The 15,572-nt window shown below is 61.1% G+C and overlaps 2 protein-coding genes across 3 annotated transcripts; one reads left to right on the forward strand and one right to left on the reverse strand.

The window, feature by feature from the left end:
- Positions 1 to 1,801: 1,801 nt before the first annotated feature.
- TRAPPC3 (trafficking protein particle complex subunit 3) lies at positions 1,802 to 7,463 on the reverse strand. Of its 2 annotated transcripts, XM_082777393.1 has the most exons (6): positions 7,382 to 7,424; positions 6,285 to 6,363; positions 4,712 to 4,809; positions 4,382 to 4,481; positions 3,644 to 3,826; positions 1,802 to 2,996 (listed from the first exon to the last, which is right to left on the reverse strand). In XM_082777393.1, coding segments are annotated over exons 3-6 (405 nt in total). In that variant the 5' UTR covers positions 4,714 to 4,809; positions 6,285 to 6,363; positions 7,382 to 7,424; the 3' UTR covers positions 1,802 to 2,876. The 2 variants fall into 2 exon arrangements, with proteins under 2 accessions (XP_082633519.1, XP_082633518.1); XM_082777392.1 differs by lacking the exon at positions 6,285 to 6,363 and having other exon boundaries at positions 7,382 to 7,463.
- A 948-nt stretch (positions 7,464 to 8,411) lies between these two features.
- On the forward strand, positions 8,412 to 12,195 carry LOC309886588 (uncharacterized protein). The gene is made up of 14 exons (XM_082777594.1): positions 8,412 to 8,770; positions 8,836 to 8,996; positions 9,083 to 9,242; positions 9,430 to 9,600; positions 9,677 to 9,768; positions 9,852 to 10,009; positions 10,092 to 10,195; positions 10,278 to 10,502; positions 10,621 to 10,706; positions 10,812 to 10,948; positions 11,035 to 11,124; positions 11,286 to 11,494; positions 11,603 to 11,809; positions 11,883 to 12,195. Exons 1-14 carry the CDS (start codon positions 8,525 to 8,527, stop codon positions 12,168 to 12,170), a joined length of 2,334 nt encoding a protein of 777 aa, XP_082633720.1. The 5' UTR covers positions 8,412 to 8,524; the 3' UTR covers positions 12,171 to 12,195.
- The last annotated feature ends 3,377 nt before the right edge of the window (positions 12,196 to 15,572 follow it).

Genomic DNA, 15,572 nt, shown 5'->3' on the forward strand with positions numbered 1-15,572 from the left:
ATACCCCCTTTTGGGTGCAAAATATCCCTTTATAGGCTCAAGGAGTCAGGGGAGCCGTGGCTGAGGGGTCCCCCCCAGCCCCAGAGCAGCCCAGGGGACTTGGTCCCAGTGACAGCCCCCAGCCAGAGGTTGTTTTGGGAGACTTGGGTGCTTTTTGGGGCTGTTTGGGACTGTGCTTCTGGCAAGGCTCAGTGGTTGTATGGTGCCTGGGTGCTCCTCTTGCCCGGTGCCTGGCACTAAGGATTTGCTGCCCCTCGGTGCCAAGCTCTGGCCACCTTCATCTCTCCCCATCCATGGTGGGGTTGGGGGCAGCACAGGCGACCCCAAACGCCATCCCTAAACCCAGGGGGGCTCAGGGCTGACCCCCGGCATGGTTAAACCCATGCTTAAACGCAGCACGGAGGGCCCCAGGGCTGCTGCTGCACAGCTGCCTCTGCCACGAGCCAGGCAGGAGCCGGAGCTGGCGAGCTCTCAGCACCCTCTGCCGGCTCCACCGCCCGGCCCTGGCCTCTCCTGCTCGGGAAGGAGCAGGGCTCAGACCACCAGCACCACGCTGCTCTGCTCTGACCCCAAGTTCAGCACCCGCTGCCACGGCACTGACAAGGAGAAGAGCCCTAAACCCCAACCTGCTGGGTGCTAACGCAGAGCAGCACCCAAAGCCGGCAGTGATTTTGCTGCTCGCCCCACCGAGCCGCTCTCTGCCGTTGTATTATTCCCCAAAAATCCACGCTGAAGCCCTCCAGCTGCTGGCAGGAGCCCCAGGGGTGCCCAGTGCCTGGGGCTGAGCTGAGCACAGCGAATGCTGCCGGGCTGCCCTGTCCCCTGCAGGCTCCTCAGCAGCGTTTGTACGGCTGAGATGACCAAGGAGGGCTCAGACCCTGCTCCTGGAGAGCCAGCAGCTCCCACTCAGCACCCCAAGGCTGGCCACAAGGCTGGAGCAGCACCCACACCCAGCTAGCACAGGAGCAGGGCACAGCCACCTCCTCCTGAGATGTTTTTTTCCCCACCGTGCATGACCACAAAGAGCATTTCTGAGCTGCAGAAGCCGCCCGCGGGCTGACAGCAGAGGCTCTGCTAACGTGAGCGCCCGGCTATTCAGCGGGCAAAAAAAGGCCGCTGCTCAAACAAGCAAACATTGACTGTCTGGTTTCCCAGCGCTGCCCCCGAGCACCAGCCCCAATCCCAGCCCCTCCGTGCGCTGAATATCGCCGAATATCAGGCAGGTTCCCTTCGGGCAGCAGCTTGCACACGGGCCAGCAGCCAGACATTCTTCGGGCCGTGCTCCCGTCGCCCTGCCAGCCCCAGCGCTGCCCGCAGCCCCCAGCCTCACCAAAAAGCAGCAGGGAGAAAGCAGAGCTGACACCGGGCTTCTTTTAATGCAGTCGCTTTTAAAATGCAGCCTTAAAATGACTTGTAACGGCCAACAATGGGAACAACTGATGGTTTGCGCCTCTGTGACCACGTGGCGCCTCCAAAACCCGTTAGCCACAGCCACTCGTCGATGAAACTCCTCTGGGCAAATCCACACGGTTTGGGGAGTGATCAATCCACACAACTCAGCGCTCACCTGGAGAACCTCAGCTCCCAGCAGCACAAATCTCACCCTTCTCTCACACCTTACACTCGGGCACAAACCTGCACAGAGGTGCCTGGCCTGTCAGCTAGCTCCCGTGGAAGGCAGAGCTTCAGCTTCAGGCCGCCAGTTGTGTGATTTGTGCCTTCATGCTATGTAAAGTGGCTCAAGAATTGAAGGTCTGACTCGAATAGGATGGCAGAGGAAGATTGGTTTTCCAGTATCTCATTTTTTGCAGGGTAACCCCACTTTGTGTGTTTATTGTACAGAGCAGGTGTCACTGACTGCCGCAGTTTGCCAACTCACTCCCCACGGGGAATTCTGTTTTAGCCTAAACGTCTGGGTAAGAATACACCCCAGCAGCTCCTCCACACCGTGCGGTGTTTATACATCACACAGGAGAGGAAGCTCGCTTGCTGAAACGCATTTAATACCTTCCAGTTGTTAGCCTGGGTGTCTGGTTCTGCACGCTCAGCACACAGCCCCAGGCTGTAGGGCACCAGGGGCATTACAGCTGCTCCTTCTTTCCCTATTTAAAATATTCAGTGGTTTCCCCCAACAATTTACTGGTCCTGCCCTTCCACGAAGGGAGCTGTGGGACTACAAAGTCCCATCAGGGAATGGCATTGCTGAGGCTGCTTCCACAAGTGCTGCTGGGGGGAGGGAACGAGGCCACGTGGACCCCCTGAAGCTGTGGGTGCTGCGTGATGCCACTGCTCTCAGGGAAAAGGAGCTTCCCGAGAGGGTGCTGTGCACGCAAACAGCTCTCCCACAGCACCCCTTGTATCAAGCTTGCATTTTACTCCTAACTTCAGAATCAAGAAGCCAGTTTGCTCTACAGAAATGCTATGCACTTGTCTCCAGGTGAATTTTAAACACCTCTTTTTAAGGACAGCGTTAACAGTAAATCAGGAGGCTCTTACAACTCGGTCTCCAATTCCCGTTGTAAAACTTGGGCTCAAATTTGGACAGCCTGGAGCTCTTTTAGGGTTGGAGCAGTAGTTCTTGCACAACCAAACGTGACAAATTAGAAACTGAGCGTAGAAAGATTTCCCAGGGGAATATGAAAATGACATCACCTTATGAAAAAGCTTCAGAATGAACCTGTGAAACAAACAGCAACCAGACAACTGTCTTCTACAGGAGATGGAAGTAACAGTAGAAGAATATAACAACATCTTAAACAGTCAGTGAGTCAGTCTGAGTGTACAGGGGCACTAGATCCCTACAGATCTGTGGTGAAAGCTAACGGCCAAAACCAGCTGGTTCCCCCCCCAGTCCCCAAGGGAGACTGGGCGGCGTCTCACTCCTCGCCAGCTGGCAGATTGTCTTCAATCCTCCTGATGAACTTCATTCGGATTTCTGTGACGCTGTCCCCTTTCAGCGTGTCCTGGACAAACTTCACATCCACGGCCATCTGAACCTAGGAGATGCGAGAGAGAAGAGCTGTTATCTCCCTTCCACCAGCAGCTTCCCAGCTGACCCTGAAGCCTCTGAGGAGGCGACGTGCACTGCAGAGCTCCAGGGAAGCACTCATTAGTTTGAGGATCACATCCTCCACGCACATCGCAGCCTTTGGTGGGCAGCAGGCACCTTGCCTAGACAAACAAACGTCCCACAGAGCAACCAGGACTCCCTTCAGAGATCAGAGGCCAATTAACACCATCACTCGGGGCTACACGCCCTGCCGCTCCGTGCATGTTCCTCAAAACTCACAGCTAAGCAGGATAATCAAGCCTGCACAGACTCCTACATTGGAGAAACAGCTGTTGTCTTGCTCCAGCGACTTCCCACAGCAGCTACAAAAAGAGGATTTTGAAGTTTCTTAAAAATTCAAAGAGCTATTAGGGTGTGTACGTAAGACGAAGGGGCTTGCTGAGAACTTCTGGGGCTCTAAGCTGCCACATGCAACAGCAACCAAGCACTCCTGTAGCTTTGCTCTTCTCCTTAGAATTGATTTCAGGTCCAAACCAAACACAGAAGTCACAAGCACAGACTAGACGTTAAAGCATCTGCTGACACCTCGATTGTTTGTGTTTACATCTCACTGGAACAGAGACGTTGGCTCACCATTTCCAGGGCACCCCGCAGCACTCCACAGAGAAGGTTGGAATAGATGAGAGTCGAGTGGTTGTCAGGGAGCTCCACGAAGTCCACCAAGGGGTTGTTTTCCAAGATCAGGGAGAACTCATCACCACCAGGACTCCAGTTGGTGATGCTGGGAGTGATGCCCAGGTACATTTTGAATGCTATCTGTTACGGCAAACAGAACACAAACAAGAACGTGAGCCACGAAGTAACGGCACCGCTTTGATCTCTGTCAGACACTGAAGGGTTCTGAGAACACCATTCCTTTCTCCCAGTTACCACAGGTCAGCAGAATTTAGGGATTTAACTCTGTCTTTTTCCTCCCCAAAATCTCAAACTCTCAGCACAGTCCTGTGAGTAGCAAACTCCATCCTCACATGCAAAACCAAGGGATATGAGGGCCTCCTCATGGAAAGATGTCCACGGGCAGCCCCTGAATTAGATTTCTTTGGGTTCTGGACGTGCTCTGCTTTGTTTTCAAGGGACAACAGATGAGGTACAAACTGGCATCAAGGTGGCTATTTAAATTCAGCTATTGGGTAGCTACCAAACACATTTTGGAATGTATTTCTCACCATCCACCTTCTGGCTCTGTACCAGAATCCCACATGAACCCTTATATGGGAACACACAACAGCCCCCTGTGCACACAGACCAGCCACGCCACTCAAACAAATGCAAGAGGCAGCAACAACCCAACAAAGCTGTGCTTTCCGTTACCTTTGCAATAACATCTGCAGTTTCACGGAAATCATGGCATCTTCCCACGTTGGACCGGGCCAGAAAGTCTTCTATCAGCCGAACACCTATGTTGTAACCCCTGTGAGCACACAGAAAAGCAACAAGCTGCAGATTAAAGATTACATCTTTAAAAAAGCAACTCATATTTATAGGAATATTTATAAAAGACAGGACTGGAGGGAAGAAACTTCAATCTGGGAGGTACCAGTATTAAATACAAATCGGTCTGCCACATTTTTACTCTCAGAGCAGCACACAGAGGTGTGCCCACTTCGATCTGGAGCTCCTTGCTGCAGCAGATCCACTCACATTTTGTCGAGCTGCTTGTTGACGTCCTCATCATTCTCGTAGTCCTTGCACAGCTGGGTGACCAGAGCGCCGTACGTCAGCGTGAAGAGCTCCGAGTTCTAGGCAGAGGTAAAAGGGGTTTAGCACGAGCTGAAAAGAAAACCGACAGCACTGCTGCCTCTGCGTCCAGCGCTGCTTCGGGTGGCCTGGAGAGGGGGAACAGAAACCTGCTGCCTCAGAGGTATTTGCTGCTAATAGGAGAGGTCTCAGTTCGTGTTTTGGCAAGGCAACTTTGGCCTCTTTGGGAAGAGAAATGCTCGTTCGCCTTGGGACAACCCAGCACTTTTGTTCTCTCCCTCTCTCCACACCCAGCACTCCCATCAACACGGCCCAGACCTGGCCTGAAGAGGCAAACCAAGCGGCTCTTTGCACTCCAGCCATTCCTGGCAAGTCCTGTGAGCTGCATCTCCCTGCCTCAGCCAGCACACCCCAGGGAATTGGAACGACACCCCCTGGTCACATCACATCCCTTGCCAAGGACCTGAAGTTGTTTCAGGCAGTGACCTCCAGGTGAAGGGGGCTGTGGCTCAAACCGTGCCTCTTATCTGCGTTTAGAAATGAACTGCAAATGGCCAGCACTGCTGAGGCTCAGCTTTTTGTCCTTTCAGTGGGACAAAACACGCTCATCCACCTGCAGATAGGATTACACTCTGCTGCCAGGAGGAGGTGATGCACATCTGACCCCCAGTCAGATCATTCAGTTATCTAGGCACCTCATTTAGATTCAAATCAGCTCCTCTGAGCCAAAACAGGAACAGCACGGGGTGTTTCAGGGCAGGTCAGCAGATGTGCTGCACACATCCACTTTCTGTGCCTGGCTAGGATCTGAATTACTTGCGCCTGCTTTGCACAGACTTGCAGAAAACACAATGGGAGTGTGTCTCCTCTCGCAGCTGCCACCACCACAGCTCCTGCGTGTCACCGCACATTCTCTCACTTTCTCGGGAGCCAGTAAGCCACACCAGTGGTTACACGGCTGCAAAACAAAGGCTACAGCAGGCTTTAGCTTTTCACAGAGCCCAAAAGGAGCATTCAGGGGCAAACAAGCCATCGTCTTTCAGCTGTTAGCTCTGCTTTGGGTTTTAGCAATCAGAAACAGTACAGAAAGTCTAAGCTCAGAGTAAAAGCCTCTCACCTACCATGAGATGCATAGATGCAGAAGGTGAAATGAATGGCAAATACCAATACTACAGAATGAAAGCAGCGGGCAGGCAGAAAGGAAGGGAAAAGAGACAACATCAGAGTTAAGTGACAACACTGATCCCACTTCATTCCGAACAAGTTCACACAGAGACAAACAGGAGGGGGAATCGCTCGCTCCCAAACTGCAACAGTCAACAAAGAGAAACTGGGTTTGTTAGGAGGGACAGGGAATTCCATCTTGTCACTGTGACTCATGAGGTCAGCAGCAATCAGCTACCAGAAGACTTTAAGCACCCGAAAAGAACCTGTCAGGTTCTGGCTATTTGTGCTTAACTTTGGATCTAGAAGAACTGAAAACTTATTTTTGTTATTTGTTTGGTTTTTTACTTACAATTCGGCCTTCGTCTTGAAAAGATTGCTTAAGTTCATGTTACTCAGGAATGACAAGGTGGAAGTCTCCTTGAACTCAGCTGGAAGAGTCAGACATTTGGCAGAGAAATTTAACAAGCATGCAAAGAAGGGCACATTATTTGGGGATATGAGTAATTTTAGTAAGGACGGGGCTTGGCAGCTGGAGAGAGTAGGAGTGAGTGGATGGAGAAGTGCAGTGTTACCAGCCCCAGCTGTTACCAGTTACTGCACAAAGCCACGAAGCCATTGCTGTCAGTGCCCCCGTGTTAGTGCTGCAATTTAGGAAACTTTCAAGTGTTGTAACATGGAAAACTTCTAAATTCATATTTCTAACTAACTCTCCATTTCCAGTCAATCTGGAGGAATTCAGGTGCCTGAAACCTTTCCCTCATTTATATTTTTCACGCTGCAGTTCAGTGAATAGTCTGAGGGGTTTATAAAGGTTCTGTGGTCACAGAACTGCCAGAATCCTAATGAAAGAGCAGAGCTCCTTAAATACAAATGGCTGCCCCCCAGAGAGTGCTGTCAGGGTGGGGATGGGCAGGAGCTGGGCCAGGCCCTGCTGCTCAGCACCCACCTGGGGGCTGCCACTGACACCCCTGAGGTGGAACATGCAAAGAGTAGGGAAAAAATAGGTTCAATGCTTGCAGTTGAATGTAGAAATCTAGGATCGTGAGGGTTGGAAAAGACTTTCAGGGTCATCTGCTCCAACCCCCACCACCACCCCCTGCCCCTGTCCCCCAGCACCACGTCCAACCTCTCCCTGAACACCCCCAGGGACGGGGACTCCCCCACCTCCCTGGGCAACCCGTCCCAACGCCTGAGCGCTCTTGCTGAGGAGAAATGTCTCCTCATTTCCAGCCTGAACCTCCCCTGGCACAACTCGAGGCCGTTCCCTCTGCTCCTGGCACAGTTCCCTGTGAGCAGAGGCCGCCCCCAGCCCCCACCCCTCACCCTCACCAGGCCTCAGCCAGCCCAATTACCCCACCTGCTCCATCCCCGAGCTAATTACCGCCCCCACACTAATCACTACCCCAGCCCCAACCCCTGCCCGTGCCCTTCTTGCCCCGCCGTTACCATTTTCTTGCTCTCGGTGCCGCGGCCGGCCTGGCGCGACATCCTGCCCGGCTCGGCCCTGCCCGGCCCTGCCCGCTGCCTCACCCGGCCTCCCGCGCAAAGCACCACGGGACTCGTAGTCCGCGCCGCGCCTCCCCTCCGCGCCCAGCGCCGCGCGGCGAACTACGAGCCCCAGAATGCAACGCGGCAGCGCCGCGCGCGCATGGAGGTGAGGGGTGTGGAAGGGAGGGGAGGGGGCGCTTCCCGGTATTCTCGACGCGTCACGTGACGGTGAGGAGACTACAAATCCCGGCGTGCAGCACGCGGCAGCTGACTCCGCTCCCGGCAGGCGCCGGGGGCGGATGGGAGGGGAGGGTGCTGCGCGCCGCTGGGGGGCGCCCACGCGGGGCTTAATTACATTAATTACATTAATTAAGCGCAGAGAACGCCCCGTGCGCGGGCGGTGGGGACGCGGCGGGGTGGGGGTGCTGCTCCTGCACCGGGAGGCCCCTGCAGTGCGCTGTGTGCCTCCCCCAGGAGGGAATTCAGTGTTTTTGGTGGGGTATCAGCCACGGTGCACTCAGCTTTTGGGGCTTCCCTGGCCCAAAGTGAGCTAAAATTGGTGAAATATTCATTGCACGTGATCAGATTCTCTATTTACACGTTCCCTAGTTTGTCTGGTTTTCCCCATATACACATTCCCTGCTCTTTATGGGAACCAGGAGCTGCCACCCTATTTCCTTGGCTGAGGGGAACCCAGCAGCAGCAGCGATGTCGTTCGGGGGCTTCCCAATATTTCTGCCCCCCAGAGCACGGCTGCTTCCCTCGGTGGCCCTACTGGGAGCACCTGGGCCCAGCAGCTGGGGACAGGAGCAGAACTGGGGCGAGCGGTGCCCCCGAGCATGGGGCCGTGCCCGCAGCCCTGGGCTGCAGCGGGGCTGAGCGCCTGCACCCAGCGCCCCTCGTGCTCCTCGGGTGCCCCCTGAGACACAGCCCCTAAATTGCACCCCCCGTGGCTCTCCCCGTTCCCTTCCCAACCTCTCCCAGAGCCCCAGACCCTGCTCTGCTCCTGCTGCAGGGCCGCCAGCCTCTCGCTCCGCCCTGCCAGGGGCCGTGAGCACCGGAACGGGGCTGAACCCCTGCGCCCGCAGCGAGCCCAGAGCCATGGCGCAGCGAGCCGCAGCCCCCCGCACCTCATCCCGGGGGGCTCCCTCCCTGCTCCGTCCCATCCCGGCACGTCCCAGGGCGGCGTTAGCAGGGCTCGGAGCCGCCGCGGTGCTGCTGTGCGTGGTGCTGGGCCCCGAGCCGAGCGAGGCTGAGCCCTTCCCTTTCCGAGACCCAACGCTGCCCTGGCACCGCCGCCTCGAGGATCTGCTGGGCCGGCTGAGCCCTGCTGAGATGGTGCTGCAGGTGAGGGCACGGCGGGGGGCGGTGGGCACGGCCCCCAGCCCTCGCTCAGCCCCTCTGGCCCGCAGGTAGCCAGGGGGGGAGCTTTGGGGAACGGCCCCGCGCCCCCCATCCCACGCCTGGGCATCGCGCCCTACAACTGGAACACCGAGTGCCTGCGGGGCGACGCGGAGGCACCCGGGTGGGCCACGGCTTTCCCCCAAGCCCTGGGGCTGGCCGCTGCTTTCAGGTACCGGGGGGGTGCTGGAACCTAATAGGGGATGGGGACACAGCTTGCTGATGTGTCCTGACCCCCCCCTTGTGCTCTGCCCGCAGCCCCGAGCTCGTGTACCGGGTGGCCAACGCCACCGCCACCGAGGTGCGCGCCAAGCACAACCACTTCGCTGCCACCGGCCGCTACGACGACCACACGGGGCTCAGCTGCTTCAGCCCCGTGCTCAACATCATGAGGCACCCGCTGTGGGGCAGGAACCAGGTGCCGGGGTGGGCAGAGGGGGTGATGAGCTCCGGGGGAGGTGGGGGGGCAGGATTTGGGCACCCAGAGCCGTGCCGCAGCAGCTCCACGGGCACTGATGTGAGGGTGGGGAGGATGGGGAAGGGTCCCCAGGGGGAAGCATGGAGGGGACAGAGGTGACCGGGGCCTCGTTTCGCCCCTCGGCCAGGAAACCTACGGGGAGGACCCGTTCCTGAGCGGGGAGCTGGCGGTGAGCTTCGTGCAGGGGCTGCAGGGCCGGCACCCGCGCTACATCAAGGCCAGCGCCGGCTGCAAGCACTTCAGCGTGCACGGGGGCCCCGAGAACATCCCCGTCTCCAGGCTCAGCTTCGATGCCAAGGTGAGGGCGGCGGGGGGCACGGGATGGACGGCGGGCGGCCCCCCACCCGTGGGTGCTGAGCCCGTCTGCGCCGCAGGTGCTGGAGCGGGACTGGCGCACCACCTTCCTGCCCCAGTTCCAGGCGTGCGTGCGCGCCGGGTCCTACAGCTTCATGTGCAGCTATAACAGGTACGGAGCGTGTTGTGGGGCTCGGGGGGGGGGCTGCACGGGGAGGTGTGTGCCCCCCCCCCCGTTGGTGTTGTCCCCATCAGGATCAACGGCGTTCCCGCCTGCGCCAACAAGAAGCTGCTGACGGACATCCTGCGGGGCGAGTGGGGCTTCGAGGGCTACGTGGTGAGCGACGAGGGGGCCGTGGAGCTCATCATGCTGGGGCACCACTACACCCGCAGCTTCCTGGAGACGGCCGTCGGTGAGCAAATTGGGGACGGGTAGAGGGACCCCGGGCTCCTCGCAGCCCTGACCGTTGATCTCCCTTCCCTGCGGCGCGGCAGCGTCGGTGAACGCCGGCTGCAACCTGGAGCTGTCCTACGGGATGAGGAACAACGTCTTCATGCACATCCCCCAGGCCCTGGCCGCGGGCAACATCACGCTGGAGGTCAGCGGGAGGGAGCCGGGGGCTGCTGCGGGCTCCGGCTGCCCCGTGCCGAGAGCGGGGCTGAGGTTTTGGCACCTTGCAGACGCTGCGCGCCAGGGTGCGGCCCCTCTTCTACACGCGGCTGCGGCTGGGGGAGTTCGACCCCCCGGCCATGAACCCTTACAGCTCCCTGGACCTCAGCGTGGTGCAGAGCCCGGAGCACCGCAACCTTTCTCTGGAAGCTGCCCTCAAGAGCTTTGTGCTGCTGAAGAACCAGCGGGGCACCCTGCCCCTGCGCGCCCGCGACCTCCCCGGCAAGCGCCTGGCGGTGAGATCCGGGGCTGCCAGTTCCGTTTCCCCCCCACGCTGTCCCCGTTTTTGGGGAGCCTCGGGCTGCGTGGCAGGGGGCTGCGGGTGCCCGTCCTCACCCCCTGTGCCCCCCGCAGGTGGTGGGCCCCTTCGCCGATAATCCCCGGGTGCTTTTTGGGGACTACGCGCCGGTGCCGGAGCCGCGGCACATCTACACGCCCCGGTGAGCCCGCGCTGCTGGACACCCCCTGGGATGGCTCTGCCCTTCCCTGGGGTCATGGGGGGGACCGTCCCTGCTGTCCCCTGACCCCGCTGTCCCCTGGAGCAGGAGGGGGCTGCAGATGCTGCCGGCCAACGTTAGCTTTGCAGCGGGGTGCCAGCAGCCGCGGTGCCAGCGGTACTCGCGGGCAGAGGTGGAGGAGGCGGTGCGGGGAGCCGACGTGGTGCTGGTGTGCCTGGGGACAGGTAAAGGGGGGAGCAGAAGGCACGGGCGCAGCCCCTGGGGGGGCCACACGGGGTGTAAGGGGCTCGTCCCTTGGCTCCCGGCGCAGGGATAGATGTGGAGACGGAGGCGAAGGACCGGAGGGATTTGGAGCTGCCAGGCCACCAGCTGGAGCTGCTGCAGGACGCCGTGCGGGCAGGTGGGGCTCTGTGGGGGCTGGGGGCTGTCCCAGAGGCAGGGGCAGCAGGGTGAGGACAAGGAAAAAGGGACCCAGCACCGTGCTAGCCGGGTCCTACGTGTGCTCCATCCCGTGGAGCTGACGTGGCACGGGGCTGGTGGTGACACCCCGCGTCCCCGCAGCCGCCAGGCGCCCCCTCATCCTGCTGCTCTTCAACGCGGGGCCCCTGAACGTGAGCTGGGCGCAGGGACACGACGGAGTGGGGGCCATCCTGGCCTGCTTCTTCCCCGCCCAGGCCACCGGGCTGGCCATCGCCAAGGTCCTGCTGGGCGAGCAGGGGGCCAACCCCGCCGGCAGGCTGCCGGCCACGTGGCCAGCGGGCATGCACCAGGTAAGGGCAGGGCGAGCGGCGCCCCGCACCCCTCGGTGGTCCCGGGGCGAGGGGAGGGCTGTGGGGTGCCCCCTGCAGCCTTCACCCGATGCCCCCCGCTTCCCGCAGGTGCCCCCCATGGAGAACTACACCATGGAGGGGCGGACGTACCGCTACTATGGGCGGGAGGCCCCGCTCTACCCCTTTGGGTACGGGCTGTCCTACACCACCTTCCAGTACCGGGACCTGGTGCTGAGCCCCCCGGTGCTGCCCATCTGCGCCAACCTCTCCGTGTCCGTGGTGCTGGAGAACACGGGGCAGCGGGACGGCGAGGAGGTGAGCGTGGCGGCCCTAAAGGGCACATATAGGGTTGGGGTCCCCTCTCCTGACCCTCTCCATGTCCCTACAGGTGGTGCAGCTCTACCTGCGGTGGGAGCAGCCCTCGGTGCCGGTGCCCCGCTGGCAGCTGGTGGCTTTCCGCCGCGTGGCCGTGCCGGCCGGCCGGGCGACCAAGCTGTCCTTCGAGGTGCTGGCTGCCCAGCGTGCTGTATGGACGCGGCACTGGCAGCTGGAGCCCGGCACCTTCACCCTTTTTGCCGGTGGGCAGCAGCCGGGCCAGCGGACGCGGGCGCCCTCGGAGGTGCTGAGCGCGCGGTTCAGCGCCAGCGGGGCCGCGCGGCCGCTGAGCGAGTGCTAGGGGTGGGAAGGGGCAACGGGGATGGGGTCTGGGCACGGAGAGGGATGGGTTCTGGGCATTGGGATGGGTTCTGGGTATTGGGATGGGGTCTGGGTATTGGGATGGGGTCTGGGCACGGGGAGCAGGGGGAAGGAGGAGGCTGCTTGGACACGGGGAGCGCAGCGCGCTTATAATAAAGTGCCCAGCACCACTCCGGGAGGCTGTGTCGGGTCAGGATGGCTCGCTGCCCGGTGCTGCGTGGTGCTGCCACCCCCAGATCACCCTCCCCACGGTTCAGAGCCCCCCCCCCCGATTGCCCCGAGCTGCTGTGGGGTCAGAGCCACCACGGGGCTTGGCCGTTCCCACCGCTGCCTCTCCGTCCCCGCCGTGCTGCCCGCGTCCTGCTGAGTGCTCCTGGGGACGGATCCAGCCCTGCCCCCCCGAGTTGGGGGGACAAATTCCCCTCCTGTTCCCCCCCCCCCCGGGCGCAGGGAATGTGCTGGAGCTCACCCAGGCGGCTCCGGGCAGCTATAAATAAATAGGGCCGGGGCGCACGTGGGGCCGGGCAGCCACAGGGCACGGGCAGGGTGCGGGGCTGCAGCCGTGCCCCCCCTCCCCAAAAACAGGGACCAGGGGGGGGATTTGGGCTCTCGTAGGGGTGGTGTTGTAGGATGGGGGCCCCTCGGCCCTGGAGCTGTGAGGCAGGAGGATGAGGTGGGGCTGGCGGGGAGCGCGTGAGGCTGCCCGGCACCGGCACCATTACATCAGGGCACTAATTACAGATGCTGCCCGGGATAATTACAGAGCTGGGGTTAGGGCAGGGCAGGGCTCAGCCCGGCGCTGGCCCATTTATCACCTGCCCCCACGGGGCACCGGCTTTAGGGCTGGCTGCAGCGCCGACCCCATAGCGAGCAGCTCAAGGGGCCAGACCCTCGCCCTGGGGTTCCAGCCCTATAACTGGAGGGGGGGGCAGCAGGGAGGTTTTTTGGGGCCGGGGGCTCAGATCAGCCCTCGTGGCCACGGCACGGGGTGGGAGCAGCCTGGGGAGGGGGCAAAGTCCTGGGGTGTGGGGCAGAGGGGGCAGGAGGGTTGGGATGGGGCATCCGTGCAGCCTGGTGATGTCCCCCCCCTCAGCAGGGATTTTTTTGCCCCCCTCCCCTCCCCGCTTGCCCCCAGCCTCCCCCAGCGCCGACGCACGCGCTGGCAGGGCAGCGGCCACGCAGCAGCTCTAATTACCTTAATTAATAACCCTTCGATCTGAGGGGAGCTCAGTGCCCCGCCGGCTTCCCCGCAGGCTGAGCCGCTCGGGATCGGGGCGTGGGGGGGGAGCTGGGGCTGAGAGGGGACAAACTGGGGGGGGCAGCCCCCTCCCCAAACCAGCCCTGGGGAGCGGGCGGGGGGCATTGCACCCCCTGCCAAGCACCTGGGGTGCACGGTTGGCTTTGGGGTTGGCTTTGGGGTTGGATTTGGGATTTGGGGTTGGATTTGGGGCTGTGCAGCGTGCTCGTGATGAGCTCATTGATTTTTCCATCAGCTCGGGCAGGGCGGCTGCTGCCAGCACCCATGGGAGCAGGGGGGGAGGGCACAAACCCAGCACCACACCAGGGCCTGAACCTCTGTGGTGGCTCCTTCCTCGCTGTGCCCCCGCTCCAGGCTGGTTTTGGGGTGCTGGGCACGGAGCACCGTCCCTGCCTGTTCCCCCCTGGGACGTGCAGGGCTGTGGCTCCACCAGGAAAAGGGTTTAGGGGCTGTCGGTGTAGGATGTGGGGTGGCCCTGGCCCCGCTCCCTGGGTCCCTCGTGCACCGTGCTGGGGGGCTCGGCTGTGCTCGGAGTGGGGCCGTTCCCCGTCCCCGTCCTGGTTTCACCTCTGGTTGTGGGTTCACCTGGATGTGCTCCTGGGCTGCGTGCTCCCATCCCATCCCATCCCATCCCATCCCATCCCATCCCATCCCATCCCATCCCATCCCATCCCATCCCATCCCATCCCATCCCATCCCATCCCATCCCATCCCATCCCGTCCCCAGAGGGCCCTGTGGCTCCCGGAGCCAGGCTTGGCCACGCAGCATTCCCCCGGCGGGGAGTCTGCTGCCAGCAGTTTCGGGGAAACCACAGCTCTGACCCGGCCAGGAGCCCGCAGCACAAAGCCCTGGGGCATTTTGGGGTGGTTTTGGGGTGGTTTTGGTGCACGTGGCCAAGTCAGAGGCGGCACAGAGCGGGGTCACCCTGTCCCCGCTGGAGGCTGCCAAGGTCTCCCTGCGCCCTGATCCCAAGGGTGCTCGGAGCTGGGTGTCCCCGTGTGGCCCTCGAGCTCCCCCAAATTTATCCAGACCCCCTCCTGTCCCGCTCCCTGAGTCAGAGGAATGCATTTCCGGAGAGGAGGGCTGGGATTTGGGGAAACCTGTTTGCCGGGGAGGGGAGGAGGAGGAGGAGGGATGGCAGGGGATCTCCTGGCCCGCCGCTGACATCATCCCCAAAACAGGCGCTGCCTGCACGAACCCGAATCCTGCATCATCACAGCCCGTGCTCAGCAAGGTCCCTGCCTGCCCCGCTGCTTCTGGGGTGCACGAGCTCTGCCCCCTTTCCTGGTGATCCCCTATTGAATGTGTTTTGGGGTGCATGAGCTCTGCCCCCTCTCCTGGGGATCCCCAGTGCCCATTTTTTGGGGTGCACAAGCTCTGCCCTCTATCTTGGGGATCCCCAGTGCCCATGTTTTGGGGTACACAAGCTCTGCCATCTGTCCTAGGGATCCCCAGTGCCTGTGTTTTGGGGTGCACGAGCTCTGCCCCTTTTCCTGGCGATCCCCAGTGCCCATATTTTGGGGTGCACGAGCTCTTCCCCCTCTCCTGGAGACCCCCAGTGGCTGTGTTTTGGGGTGCACAAGTTCTGCCCCCTCTCCTGGGGAGCCCCAGTGCCCATTTTTTGGGGTGCATGAGCTCTGCCAGCTGCTGCATGGGGCAGGGGCCAAGCTGGGGGGCTCTGACCCTCTCGGGAAGGGGGGGTCCCGCCGTGACCTGCCCCATATTGGGGTAGGGGTGGGATGCGTGGGGCTGAAGCCCCCAATCCCGGGGCGCTGGAGGCAGACGAGCGGGGTGTGGGTGGGTGGGGGACAGCGGGGGGGATCCCACAAAGAGCTGGGGCTCTGCAATGGGAACCCCGTGTCCTTTTGGGGTGACCGGAGAGCTGACCCGGGTGGCACTGGCCACAACATTTTGGGGTGCAGAGCGTCCCGCGGGTGGCCGGAGCATCGCCAAACACCGTTGGGAGCGAACCCCAGAATTTGGGAGAAAAGAACCGGGGATGCAGGCGGGCTGAGATATCGGCCTGGGGGGGCACGGAGCGGGGTCGGTGGGCGAATCCCCCCTGGGCTGCCCGGTTCCCCAACCCCACCGGAGGCCTGGGACCGGGGCGGGGAGCTCGGAGC

The sequence above is a fragment of the Aythya marila genome (genome assembly GCF_965140915.1).
Source record: "Aythya marila genome assembly, chromosome: 22".
Classification (NCBI taxonomy): Eukaryota; Metazoa; Chordata; class Aves; order Anseriformes; family Anatidae; genus Aythya; species Aythya marila.

Excerpts from the sequence above, each read along its gene's own strand:
- TRAPPC3 (XM_082777392.1), bottom strand. The coding sequence starts at position 7,423 with ATGTCGCGCCAGGCCGGCCGCGGCACCGAGAGCAAGAAAATG. Across the intron at positions 4,482-4,711 it reads AACAAGCAGCTCGACAAAAT|GGGTTACAACATAGGTGTTC; the intron begins GTGAGTGGATCT and ends GTGTGCTCACAG. Across the intron at positions 2,997-3,643 it reads TGCGGGGTGCCCTGGAAATG|GTTCAGATGGCCGTGGATGT; the intron begins GTGAGCCAACGT and ends CGCATCTCCTAG.
- LOC309886588 (XM_082777594.1), top strand. The coding sequence starts at position 8,525 with ATGGCGCAGCGAGCCGCAGCCCCCCGCACCTCATCCCGGGGGGCTCCC. Across the intron at positions 9,243-9,429 it reads CGCTGTGGGGCAGGAACCAG|GAAACCTACGGGGAGGACCC; the intron begins GTGCCGGGGTGG and ends CCCCTCGGCCAG. Across the intron at positions 9,601-9,676 it reads GGCTCAGCTTCGATGCCAAG|GTGCTGGAGCGGGACTGGCG; the intron begins GTGAGGGCGGCG and ends TCTGCGCCGCAG.